The sequence below is a fragment of the Lycorma delicatula genome, chromosome 1 (genome assembly GCF_047948215.1).
Source record: "Lycorma delicatula isolate Av1 chromosome 1, ASM4794821v1, whole genome shotgun sequence".
In the NCBI taxonomy this organism is placed as follows: Eukaryota; Metazoa; Arthropoda; class Insecta; order Hemiptera; family Fulgoridae; genus Lycorma; species Lycorma delicatula.
In genome coordinates, this window is record NC_134455.1 from 134,862,994 (window position 1) to 134,877,724 (window position 14,731).

Here is a 14,731-nt window from a genome sequence, read left to right on the forward strand (position 1 = left end):
TTTAAGAGTCCTCATTTAGTCATACTCAGCTGCCTGTTGAAGGCTATTTGTTATCAACATTCAGCTTCATATGAATTAATGTCCTTTGTATTTTAATGCTTGTATTATTAGTGTATTTTGTGATTTCATTAACCACTCCATTAATCAGCCTTAGTCTAAATAAGAAAAAATTGCTTTAGAACAAAATAGCATTTTTGAACCAAATATCAAAAAGGTTTGGATTGTCCAATTTGTGAAAAAAACAAGACACCACAGATACTAATTATAAAAATATTTACATAGTCTGTTTGAAAAGTTTTTTTTAATCACTAATTCATTTATCTTTTTCTCCTATGGTATGTACCTGTATGTTTTTTTAATTAAAATCAGCCTTTTACTTTATCATCTTTTTTCACCTTCAACTCAGCCTTTATTTATTATTCCTTTTCCTCTAATTATATGCTCAATCCAGTTTTTCCATTCTTCCTTCTGATAGTCACGAATATTGTTTTATCTTCATTTATTTTTCTTAATACTTTTACGTTACTTACTCTGTCCACCCATTTTACATTCTTCATCCTCTTCCAGTCCCACATCTCAAAAACCTCAATCTTATCTTTTTCCTTTTTTTCCCAGTGTCCATGTTTCACTATCATACAAAAGTATACTACAGAGATAGTATTTTACTAATTTCTTCCCAGATTCAGATCCATATTACTACAGGATAATTTTTTTTCTGAAAAAGACTTCTTTGCTATTGCAACTGTCTTAATCTCTTTTTACTCCTCCAGTCCTCAGTTAGTACTGTCCCAAGATATCTGTATCTTTTTACTTGTTCAATTTTTCCTTCTACTGTTACAAGATCCTTATCTTCCCTCTCATTCACTTTCATTACTTTTGATTTCCTCATTCTTATTTTCATCCCATATTCTTTCAACCCATACTTCCAATACTTTTATCATTCCTTGTAATGTCAGTGTCTTTAGCTACAATGAGCAAATCTGACATAATTTATATTTCTTCCACCTATGCTTACTTCTTTCTGGCAACCCAATATTTCTTTCAACTTTTTTGACATAAAGGGTGAACAGTATCGGTGACAAGCAGCAGCCTTGCCTCACTTCTCTACCTAATTCTAACCAATCTGTGAGATTTTCATTCATTTTCATAGATGCTTTTTGCTTCATATAGAATTCTCTGATCAGTCTCCTGTTCTTCCAATCAATTCTCTTTTCTTTCAGAATCTCAATTAACTTTTTCCACTGTACTCTGTAAGGTGTATGCTGTATATTTTTTCCTGTTGTTTTTCTTTATGTCTTTAATAGCTTGTGTAATCTCGAATCTCAAAATTGGTAGACCTTTCTCCTCTTCCATAACTTCTTCCACCTCAGCTTTCCATGTTTCACATTTCCTTCTCTCTATAAACAGGTCCTCTATGAACTCTTCCCATCATTTCTTTATCTCATCATCTTTCTACCATCTTTCATCTCAATTTCTCTCATTTTATAAATAGGATTTCTTTTCTCTTATGTGGCATTTTTTACCTTTTTATACAATATATCACTTCCTTTTCTTTTCTAAATCTTCTATGTCTACATTCTTCTTTTAGCCACCCTTCCCTAGCTTTATGTGTTTCTCTCTTCAATCCGTTATTCAATTTTCAATAGATTGCTGTGTTGTATCACCCTTATTTTTATATTTTCTTCTTTCTTCCATTTTTTGTTACACAAGGTTTCTTTGCCTGGGTGCTTTCATAGAAACCATTTTTTCTCTGCAGCGTCTCTCATCACATCTCATTGTAGTTTGTATTCTTTGTAATCTTATTTTCATTTCCATCAGTAACAGAATATTCATCATTAATACCATTAACTTTCTATTCAGCTCCTGGAAGTCCATTTACCTTTTTGATGGCATTCCTGTATCTATTTTCAACAAAAAATGATATTTATAGTTTCTGTGACATTCCTGTTACTTCCTCTTGAGATCCAAATAAAAAGTCATTTTACCTCCAGAATATTTTACAAAAGACGACTTCATCATGGTGCCTGATTAGGAAAAATTAATAAAGTGGTATTCTGTTGCCTTCTGTATCCTAATGCCATTGACTTCCTATGGAAGTTTCTTCCGCCGTTAGGGGCGATTTCACATCACCAGGGCAATATAGTGCCCCAAACCTCTACTTCTCATCTGCCCTCTGAAGGGGCCATTGGTATGGTATGGCCTTGTAGATGCGGAGATTTTATTCTTGGAGCTGTTAGGTTCCTTCATTTGTTAGGCGCTTGAATATATACCAACTAACTTTAATATAGACAATCATTGCCCCATTTCTACCACAGAGAGTGAATTTCAGGATTTTCCTTTCATGAAATCAGAGACGTAATTGGTATTTCTTAGATAATCTAGTACTTTTAAGTGAGGAATTCATGTATATAACCCCTAAATAAATCTGTACTTCAAATAATAATCATAATTAATTTTGATTATTAATAGGTGGTTGGCTGGAGTCTACATAGTCTTTATTTACAATCAGAGGGGCTTAAAAAAGTAAAAGTACCATATATCACTTTAGAAGAATGTAGAAATGCAGTGGGTAAATATAAAAATCAAATAACAAATGATAAATTCTGCACTTTGGAAAGAAATGGTATGTAAATTATTTAGTTTTTCCATGAATAGATATATACAAAATAAAATAACTGGCCCTAGGTAAGATAGTAAATTACATTACTTAAAACCTAATGGTTCCAACACTGGCAACTCCACTTGGGAGTAGCATTCTGTATAAATTAAATGGTGATGTTATGCTTGATTTATTTCATAGATTAATTTATCCTAGAGTGAAGACAGTGTTTATAAAACATTGTTCTCCACAGAGAGCAGTATATTAGTTTATTGGTTCACACTCTGTGTTATTCTGTAGCTGATGATCAATGTAAAGCATCTAAGGTAAGGCTACTGTAACACCAGTCAGCATTGTTTTCCTTGGAACTAATGATGCATTATATGACCAGTCCCTATGTTGAACAAAGTAAATGTGATGTAAGTAAAAGCCTCAAATTTTTAGTTCTATATGTAAATACCAAAATCTGGATCTAATTCTTTGTATCCACAAAAAGGGTCTTCTCATAGTTTAATGAAAAAGAACTCCCATATCATAATTCCCTTAAACACTCAAGATTAACATTCGGAAATGCTGAGTTAATTAAACTATTCTTTTTTTAAATTTTAACTGGGAATCAATTTGGCTTTAGAAAAAGAATGGAATTAGAAGAAACTACATTAGCGTTGATAATACTAATTCAGAAAAACCTAAAAAAATTCATAACTGTGTATATTACATTTATTGAACTTTGAAAAAGAATTTGGTAATGTTAATTGCAAGAAATGTTAAGAATATTGAGAAAGTAGCACAATAAATCAGAGAAACAAAACAGTAATTTGGGAAGTGTGGAGAAAAGAAATATTGATAGTAAAATTGGGAGGGCAACAAGAAGAAACTTAAGTATAAAAAGGTATAAGGCAAGGTTGTCACCTATTCTGATTACCTACAGGAAACGCTGGACACTGTAAGGGCAGAAGTCAGTTTAGGAATTAATAGACATTTCAAGATAACTTGATGTGGATTGTAATGCTGAATGGTAGCAAAAGTTACATTAGTAGCGTAACAGGGGAAAGGAAACAATGTAGAAAACTGGAGCCTTGTTGCAAACCAATTGTAGGATTGATAATAGCAGTAAAGAGTTGACTTTCAACAAGTTCAAATATCTTACTAGCAAAGATGGCAACTTCTGAAGAGAAACTTTTCTTTGTTTTGCAATTTGCTTACTTCTAGTGACATTAATTATTAACTGGTTTTTAAATGACTGGATGTTTGGTTAAAGGAAAGAGTATGAGACAACCAAGGGTGTTTGAAGAAGACGTTGAAGTGTCAAATTAAATCTTTTCTGTACAACATTACAAGGCGTGCAAATTTACAGGCTTTTTCGATGAAGCAAGTGCAATAGGAATTCCTTATTTGGATATGCTTTGTACATAGCTCTTTGCTCAACTGCAAGATTGATAAGAGAATTTTTTTGGCAACAAGATGATGTGTGTCTTGTCACTGATATAACTTTGTATGGGATCAGTTGAATGATGCTTTCCCCTGGATCGATCTCCTAGATTGGTCAGCATGAACTCGATGACAAAGCTTGTTTGTGGTGGCCTCTGAGGTTACCACATTTGATGTTTTTTCCTTTGGGTTTTATAAAGGTTCTTGTGTACATGCTTTCACTACCTACTGATCTATCTGATTTGAGCCACAAGATTTCGTTATTTTAGACTTGTTGATTAAATATTGGGAGATACTCTACTACTGGTTGTATGTGTGATGAAAGGTGCTCACATTGAACACTTGTTGGAAAAAAGAGTTATTCTTTTATTCAATTGTTCATTACTAAAAGTTGAAAAGTTAAGACACATATACACATTTCTGAAAATGTAAAGGTACATAAAATTTTATTTCACTAATAACTTCTGATATTTTGTCATATTTTTTTTTATTATTAAATTATTATTATTGTAAGATTTTTCTTACACAGGTTAATAACTATTAATAACAAACAAAAAAAGAAAAAGGAGATGAAGTCTGATTCAAACTGATATGTGCCTTCCCCTTCTAAGATCCAAATATTTAATTAAATAAAATTTCATTTGGCTGTAACTGTGGAACCAATGAAAATAAGTACCACTTATGATATATCATTGAAAAGCTCTCAATGAGTGCAGTTAAGAAAAAGTGGGCTTTTTTGGACACTTTTGGTTCAGTCAAAATGGATATTTCCATAGAAATCTGAAAACCAAAATTTTTCACAGGTGATATTTTTCAATGTGGTTGTGATATGTTTCCAACTAAGGTTAGAACTGTACAAAACAGAAACATGATTCCAATAAGTGAAATTTAGAGATTAATCAATTTTTTTATTAATACACTTTTGGGGTACTTTTATTTCATAATATCTTAAAGTAACAGAACATTTTCTAAGTTGATTATAATTATATTATTCTGATCAAAAATAAAAGTAGAAACTACTAGAAAATATTATCACCAATCAATTACATTCAGCAATAACCAATAATGAATTGTAATCATTTTGTGCTTCATTTAATTTAATAATTAACTTACTAAATGTTTTTAACTTATTAAAAACATAAATTAATTAATAATAATACACACAATTATATTACAGATTCAAATACTACATTACCAATTGATAGCGGGTCTGGAATATTATTCAAGTTTGGTAGAAAAGGTTATATACATGGAGTAGCTAGTATAAAAGCTACTGATAAGGTGTATGCATTTACCGACATTCGATTTCCAGGCCATGTAAAATTCATTGATGAAGTTTTGAAAAAGTAGAAGAAAATGATGGCATATAATTTAAAAAAGAATAAATTTATTATAAAGATTTAGTATTTATTGATGGTATTCATTAAATATTACAACATTATTATTACACATAGTTTTTTGTTTTAAATGAGGTTTTTAAATATAACACGTTAATTGTAATATGCATAAATGATGAGGTAGTATTGAATAGAAATGTAATAACACAAGAGTTCTTGTTATCAATCTAACTATAACAAAAATGTTAGTAGACTATAATCGTAAGTGAATAAACTTTTAATTATCTGAGTTTGAATATAATTTTTTTATTTATACTGTTATTAAGTTATAAACAATATACCAAAGTTATAAATTTAAATTATAAGAAAAAAGTACTTAGTGTATAGTCAGGCTGATCATATATATTCAATGTAACAATTGAAACTAAACTAAACTAAACTATTCAATGTAACATTACAAACTAAATACATTAAAATACATAAAAAACTAAAAATAAATTAAAAAATTACTAAATAAAATTAAAGTTTAATCTTTGTTGCGGCAGGTGATATTAAAGAAAATACTGATTTAATCTAAAAAAAAAGTGAAATTGTATTTTTGCCTGATGATTTTAAGAATATAATAGTAGATGAAATAAAAAAAATATACCCTATAAACAGTGCAAAGGTAATTTAATTTTTGCCACACATTAAACAAGTAACTCTGTAATTATCAGCAATAATTTCAACTTACATCTTTATAGAAAACAGCAACATTAGAGTATGATTATAATAAGTGCCAGTATAAATTAAAGTTTAAAGAAAATCTTAATATTCTCGTACTATTCCTAAAAATAAATTCATTTTTACCCACATTGATTGAATTTGATTAGAAACTGGTTCTCAAATGATCTCATCATAAATAAACACTGCTGAAACAGATATGTTCTTATCTTAAATTAACAAAAAATGCTATTTTTGAATAGGGTCATAGGCAAAATAATGAATTGACTGAAAAAATTATTTGACTGTGTTAAAATAAGTCTTTGAGCGATAACAAGAAGCTAGCAAAGGAGAGTTAATTATATTTGATAAGAAATATTTCAGAAAGGAACTTTAAATTTTATTTTATATTTTTATATTTGTTATATTTTTAACGTCTGGCTCAGGTCCTAACCTGACACAGACATATGGCATAATAATTATTTTAATCAAAGAATTCAAAATTACGTTTTAATCAAATTACTAAGAAGGGAAATGCAGTGGATTGCACCAATTGCAGAACAATCTCTTTGTTATCCTACACTTCAAATACTAAACATTGTTAAAAGTCGAATAAAAGGGAAAATTGAGGCAAATTTGGGAGAAGACCAGTTCAGTTTCAGATCTGGGAAGGGAACTAGAGAGGCAATACTAGCGCTGACAAGTGTTATTAGAAATAAGAATTGAGGTTAATAGGAAGACCTTTTTGACTTTTGAAGACTTAGAGAAAGCCTTTGACAAGTTGGACTGGGAATTAAACAATGAGGGAAATAAAGCTTGACTGGATGGATAAAAGATTAATTCTGAATCTATAAAATGCAGAAAATGGAGATTGAAATCAACGGCTTAAAAAAAAGGCCAAAATAAGAAAGGGAGTCAGGCAAGGTTGCCCACTGTCATTGTTTCTATTTAATTTGTTTATTGAGAAACCTACTGTAGAAATAAAAAAAAACAAAAGGAATCAGAATTAATGGAAAATCCATACATTGTATCTGCTTTGCAGATGATAGTGTGTTACTGGTGAAATCAACAAAGGGATTGGAGATTGTTAGAAACACTATCTTAAGTACTAACAAACTTAAATTGAAAATTAATAAGGAGAACATAAAGATTATGATTGTAGGAAAAACAAAGAAAGGTACAAAGGTTGATATTAAATTAGACGGTACTGTTGTAGAGAAGGTTGACAGTTTTTGTTATTTGGGAAGCACCATCAACAGTGATAATAAATGTGTCACAGAAGTAAAAAGAAGAATAGCGCTGTCAAAACGAGCTTTCCAGGATAAAAAGAATATACTGACTGATAATCATATGAGTATGCAAATAAGGAAACAGTTCGCTAAAGCTTGTCTGGAATGTTCTAACTTATGGGTGTGAAACATGGGTCAGAATACAGTAGAATAAATAAATAAAAGATGACAAATAATTATTAAACAACAAATTTAAAAAAAATAAATCAATATGGTAGGATAAATAATTATAAAAAATAAAAATAATAATAAATACAAGTCTGTATCATTTTGAGGTCTTAGTTTTGTCACAACCAGTAGCATGTGTTCCATGTGCTGGGTTATAGGAGTGGCGTAAAGGAGACAAGTAGAGGCAGCTTGTAGGGGGGACTCACCTTTAGATTTTACATACACTATAATAAACCTACAATACAAAAATCTGTTTTCTTTTTCTTCATATTTAGCATACGCCTAGTTACAATTTTCTGGATATAGAAAATTAGAGCAAAATTCTAGCACAAAAATCAGTCCTCTCCTAATATTAGTATATTGACAAACGAGATAAAAATACTTGCCCAGTTTTATTTATCAACTGTTCAAAGAATTTTGTAATGAATCATAAGCACAATATTGTACTTCATGCTTTCTTTTCATATTTCATTACACTTTTCATTCTCTTTAGGTTGAAATTTCCTGTCTAACTGCCTATAGAATAACATTATTTATTTTCAGATTTTAGATAAATGTTTCTTAGAGATAAAATGATCCATGGACACATTTCCAAGACAGTAGGAAGAAGTTTTATATAGATATATATATATACTTTTTTTTATGAAAAAACTTAACTTCAAATGCACATTTTAACATGTTCCATTAAACAGAAATAAATTCTATTTAAAGAAGTTTAGCAGATCATAACTTTCCATTAAACAATACTATGGACAAAACTCACAGTAGATATTTAATTTCTGTAACCCACTTAAAATTTCAAACAGAATTTTAGCAATGGATTTTTCACAAAATTCTACAAATCAAGACAGCAGACTATCACACTTAAATGATTGAACAGCAAATTAATTTCCAAAATGAAACATCAGCTATTTTTAGATAAATAATAATCTTATACTTTCTAAATTATGTTTTAACATTTCAGAAAAAACCTAATATTCATATCCGATGATTCAATTTTATAATTGCTGGGACTATTTTTGACCTGCATTTGAAAAATGTGGTGGATAAAGAGAGAAAGAATTCTTTTGTTATTGAAAATACTAATTAAATGAAACTTACAAAAGTAGGATGTTTGTTCATTCAAGTCTGTGGAAACTCAAGATATGGAGGTCAAACTACAAACTACGAAAATTTTAACATTCTTAGTTTCCTGAATCTGCTTGGAGCATTAACTCAAGTTCAGTTGGATTAATTCATAATTCTATTGACGGTGATCATTTGAGTCAATCTAGTATTGTAATTTATGCAATAAATCAAGTGATCAAACCAAAACCACACAAAAAAAAGCTAAGACAACCTGATTAAATTATGAGTCAGCTCCATCGAGTAGAATAGTTTACAAGCTGCTTGATTGTTTCTGTAGTGGTCAAACAGCACTTTTTTTTTTTTTTTTTTTTTTTTGTCTTCAGTCACTTGACTGGTTTGATGCACAAACAGCACAAATGATGCTAAATGCTCCAGACAGATTGTTGAAGTTATAACTGCAAAAAACACAAAAAATCCAAGAAATGGTGATGAAGAAGAGAAATGCATGAGATCGCTAGGACAATACGAATCTCAAATGAATGGGTGTGTCATATTTTATATAAATAATTAGATGCAAAAACTATTTTAAAAATGGATGCCACATTTGCTCATCATCTATAAAAATTGTGAAAACAAACATTTCTAAGCGCTGTTTGAGACTTGATTCAAAGTAATCAAGAATTCTTGTGACATTAATAACAATCAAGGAAACTTGAATTCTTCACTACGACTAAAAATCATAGGTCAATTAAAACAGTGGGTTGCAAAGGGGAACTCGCTCCAAATTCTTTATTTATTTATTTTTGGATGCAAAATGAAGTACAATCATTTGCACCTAGACTATATTTATATATTAAAAGATTTAATTAAAAACAGTAACCTAAAAATTACATAAAAGCAATATATAAACACAGAATAGAAGAAAATGCCCATGTTGTATGCTAAAGGCAAAAACCACGATACAATACTTAAAATTTAACTTAAGAAATAAAATACAATATGGAAAATGCCTAAATGGCATAAATAATTTCAAAAAATTGAATGAATAATCAAATCTTTGAATCCAAACGTACCAGCTTCAGAAATTGTATGATGTTCGATAACATAGTAATATTATTACCTAAAATATATATTAATCACACAAATAAAAACGTTAAACGAATCGTTCACAGTACCGAGAATCAAGATATTGAACTGTTACAAGTCAAATTCCATAATTTAATCTAGACCTGGCATAAATACGATAAGGTCCAAACATTTTTTAGAATGTAATGCCGAAAATGAAGAAGCCGACACGGAAGAAATAGAAAACATTCCATAATTTTTCATTTGAAGATGCAAAAAATATTAAATTCTTAAGGTGAAGGGTCACTGCCATCAAATTCATCTATTCGCTTAAAAACAGTAATATTTGTTCTAAAAAGCATCAATCGATCACTCTTCCAAAAATTAACCTACTGAAATTTAATTGTTTGTATCAGAATTGGTACTTTAGTGAGTTTTTCTGTACAATTGTTCATAACAATGATAAGTGAACATTAGTCCCAAAATTTCATTATTTACTATCATCCTTGACAGATGCACTGCTGAAAACGTTACTTCTAATTTCAATACCAATGCAAGTAGCAATTATTGTAGTTTAAAAATTCAAGGTGAACTCAGATTTTAGTTGCTATGGCCGTCGTTAAGGTTAACGATTCAGACAAACGTTTGCAATCCTCCCATGTGTTACTCGATGCCAGCTCTTAGGCCAATTTAATTAACAACCATATAGTGCAGTGCTTAAGACTAAAACTGCAGCGAGAAGATTTACCGATCTCCAGAATAAATAACGTTTCTGCAATGGCAAAATATAGTATAAATACTAAATTATACTCCAACTATGAGAATTATTCTACTTCTATTAAATGTTTTGTTCTATCGCGTATTAAAAGTTTGATACCCACCACACATATAAATACAAAACTGTGGAAATTTCTGAAGTTTGTGACTTGGGGATAGTGATTTTAATATACCTGATAATGTAGACATGTCAGCTGCATCTGAATTGTACTTACATTTAATTAAAAAGGGTCAAATCAAGAAAGGTGAAAACTTCCCAGTTATTCAAGAAACTAAATTAGGTTGGGTAATTGCTGGAAAGGTACAGTCAACAAATACAGAATAAAAACCTCCTTGCATAATATTATTAATCAATTCTGAAATGAATATTCAAAATTAAGTGAAGAAGTTTTGAGAATTAGAAGAGATTGTCACTAAAACATGCACCAAAGAAGAAAACTTATGTGAACAGCATTTTTCAGAAAACTTGAAGAGAGATGAAGGTGAAAGATCTATTGTGCGATTACCAAGAATTCCGAATCATGTTCCTGTAGGCAACTCTTAACAATGCCCAACATAGATTCCTGGCATTAGAAAGAAAACTAAACAAAGCCAGTACTATCTACAAACTGATTACAACAATTTTATGATTGAATACCTTCAAGTTGGTCATATGCGGATGATTTCACCATCAATACAAACGGATTAGTCAACATGCAGCAGCGATATTGAAAATCCATACTATCTACCACATCATGCAGTGTTTAGAGAAAATAGCACTACAACAAAAACATGAGTAGTTTTTTTTGATGCGTCTGCCAAGGCGGAAAATGTAATATCACTCAATGATACCATGATGAGAGGATTGTTAGCCAACAAAACTTAATATCAATTGTTTTACGATTATTATGAATGTTTATGAATTGACTGCAGATGTTGTAAAGAAGTACCGACAAGTGTGTGTCGACCAGAAAGACTATTTGCAACAGACTTTGTGGCAAAGCTCAAGTGATGAAGAAATCAAACACTATCAATTGACCACTGTCACGTACGAACAAAACTGCATCTGCTTCATTCCTTGCAACAAAATGATTAATTCGATTAGCTAATGAAAATTCAGAAATATTTCCAAGGGCTTCGGAAATAGTCTCCAAAGAGTTTTACATAGATGACCTATAAACTGATTGCAATAATTTAAATGAAGCAATACAATTACAAGATGAAATCATTTTGATTCTTAAACAAGCTGGATTTGATTTATACAAATGAGCCCGCGCTTCTAAATTTTGTGGCTGAATTGGACAATGTCAATCACACCTTCAATTTTTCTAATCACAGTATTGATATTGTAGGTTTAATCTGGGATTATCAGAAGGATAAACTGTGTTTTAAAATAAACTACAAAAACATTTTTAGCGATCATATCGTCCATATTTGATCCATTAGGCTTATCAGGTCCAATTGTTAGACTATAAAAGATATTTATGCAAAAATTATGGCTTCAGAAACTGGAGTGGGTGATATACTTTCAGAAATTCTCCTCCACGTTTGGTCTGATCTCTATGAAAAGTTCCCATTTATAAAGCAAATTTGTGTTCCAAGATTAATCAAAGGGATAGGAAAAATAGTAGATTTACAATTTGTAGATTTGCTGATGCCTCAAAGGATAGCTATGGTGCTTGTATATACCTATGTTCTGCTGCTGATGATCAGCGAAATCTCACAATCTTCTTTGCTCAAAATCAAGAATGTCACCAATAAAAGAGATCTCCATACCAAGATTAGAATTATGCGGTGCACTTTTATTATCAAAATTATTCAAAAATGTTGCTCTTGCGCTTTTTTTAAATACAAATACAAGGGCAAATACAAATACAAGAAAGTAAATTACACTTATGCCTAGCATGGTGATGGGTGGAGCCACCAACTTGGCATCAAAACGTTTCTACACTCATTATGTATCAAGCTGTTGCAGCATGTGGGCTGTGATTTTTCTACTTTGTTCGTTTCAGTTATTGAAATGTGCACTTCAATAGAAAATCCCAGTTGTGAGGTGCGTTCACTCACTGGTTTTTACTGGCAAAAAAACTCAAACCAATTGAAATTCATCGGAAACTTTATGAGGTGTACAGAAATGGAACAATGAGATAGTGGAGTGAGGCAGTGGTGAATTCAGTTTAGAAATAGACGCATCAATGTTCATGATGAGGACTGCAGTGGTCAGCCTAGCCTTGTGACTGATGAACTGACGATGAAAATCAACGATAAATTTTGTGAAAATCACCACATTACGATTACATAACGCTTGCTTCATACCTCAAAATTTCATGAAGTTAACTGCATGAAATTGTATCGGGGAAGGTTGGTTATCACAAGTTTTGTGCAAGAAGGATGCCAAAAATCTAAGGCAGCATATTTCTACAGAGAAGGAACTGAAATACTAGTGAATCGTTATGATAGGTGTCTCAGTTTAAATGGTGACTATGTTGAAAAATAGTTTAAAGATTGTCACTTTCAAATGTATATAATAAAATTTCTTTTTTTTATTTGGGTGGATTTTCATTTAAAAACGTATGTTACTTTCTGGACAGTCCTCATAATAATTATTTATGGACAGACTCTACAGCTGTATTTCTTGGATAGCAGCCTCACCAACAAAATGGAAAATCTTTGTAGCAAACAGTCTCAAAGATTCAAGAACTTACTGAAAGCTGTAAATGGGGGCATGTTTATTCTAAAGAAAATCCTCTTGATATACTTTCTCAAGAAATGAGTGCAATTGAATTACAAAATAATCCTTATGATGGAAAGTACCTTTTTGGTTAAAAAATGTTATTATATACATTTGAAAGGGACAATTTTTAAACTATTCTAATAGTCACCATTTAAATTGAGGCACTTATGAAATTAATTTTGAATCATCAGATTGTTCATAGTTCATATAGTATCCACATCAATAATTATAAATAGTAACTTGACAGATTTATCTGATTTGTTTTCCTCACTGTGAAAAATGAAAAATGCATTGTGTTATTGTATGATATTTATTAAAAATCTTAAAAATAAGTAAACTAAAATTAATTGTAAACATGTTTCATCATACATTTAATGTAATGTATTATTCACATTCAAAATATTAATTTTCAAATGGAAATTAAAGAATTACACACCAATCATCTGTATCTAAACTAAGCAAACTATATTCGACGCACTCATTCACAGATGAAAACAGTAATCCAAGAGTGGGAGGAAGATTGAGTGCAGTTATCTGATTTGAATTTTGACAATAAGCATCCTGTCATTCTTCTGCATAAATCTAATTTAACTATGTTATTAATTAAAAATGAACATCTTACACTCTTGCATGCAGGACCTCAATTACTCCATTCTCAACTTCATGAGAAATATTGAACAACTAATAGTAAAAGCATCATCAGATCAATTCTACACAATTGTCTGAGATGTTTTTGATACAAGGCAAAGCAATTGCAGCAATTAATGGGTAAACTGCCAAAATGCCACATTGAGATTACTTACAAGCCATTCACTAACTGCGGAATAGACTACGCAGAACCTTTATTAATACGTCAAGGTGGGTAGCGCTCAAACATTAGGATAAAATGTTATGTTGCATTATTTGTTTGCCTGTCCACCAAAGCTACACATTTAGAATTAGTCAATGAATTATCAACCGAAGCATTTATAGCTGCATTAAGAAGATTTGTCTCAAGAACAGATTAGTATTCAAACCTATAGTGATAATGGGATAAGTTTCATCAGATCCAATAATTCACTTCACTCAATGTATAAAATTTTAAATAATGAGAATGTAAGAATAAAAATAGCAAATTTTTCATCCAAAAAGGGGGATTCAATGAATATTTATTCTGCTAAATTCACCACATTTCACAGGCTTATGGGAAGCCGGGGTAAAGTCAATGAAATATCATTTAAGATGTGTGGTAATGAAATTTAGCTTTAATCTTTGAGGAGCTCATTGCTGTACTGACCCAAACAGAAGCTTGTCTTAATTCTCGCTTCCTTTGTACATTATCTTCGAAATCCTCCAATATTGGTAGTCCTCTTCCTCCTAATCCTAATGTAACTGACATACCTTTAAACAGTCTTAACAGATGGGAGTTCAGCGAAGTATTCAATGATCTGGCACCGATGGTCTTCCGATTACCTACCTCAACTTCTACAACGTTACGAATGGAGAGCTGAGCATCCGTCGCTGAAACTTGGAACTCTAGTTTTGTTAAAAGAGAATAACACACCACCACTTCAGTGGAAACTAGGCATTATGGATGATGTAC

General features: G+C 30.8%; 2 protein-coding genes across 4 annotated transcripts in view; one reads left to right on the plus strand and one right to left on the minus strand.

The window, feature by feature from the left end:
* LOC142322616 (limulus clotting factor C-like) overlaps positions 1-5,656 on the plus strand; it is a 42,882-nt gene extending 37,226 nt beyond the window's left edge. The window contains exons 5-6 of the mRNA XM_075361700.1: positions 2,470-2,623; positions 5,208-5,656. Coding sequence (XP_075217815.1) covers positions 2,470-2,623; positions 5,208-5,380 — 327 coding nt within the window. The 3' untranslated portion in view covers positions 5,381-5,656. The remainder of the gene's footprint in view (positions 1-2,469; positions 2,624-5,207) is intronic.
* LOC142322512 (uncharacterized) overlaps positions 1-14,731 on the minus strand; it is a 67,812-nt gene that overhangs the window by 1,610 nt on the left and 51,471 nt on the right. The window contains exon 5 of one of the 3 annotated variants that reach the window (XM_075361660.1): positions 5,639-9,049. The exons of 1 other annotated variant lie outside the window; for it this stretch is intronic. In XM_075361660.1, coding sequence (XP_075217775.1) covers positions 8,856-9,049 — 194 coding nt within the window. In that variant the 3' untranslated portion in view covers positions 5,639-8,855. Of the gene's footprint in view, positions 1-5,638; positions 9,050-9,518; positions 10,432-14,731 lie in introns of those variants that run through there. One more of the 3 variants, XM_075361650.1, reaches the window with a different exon arrangement.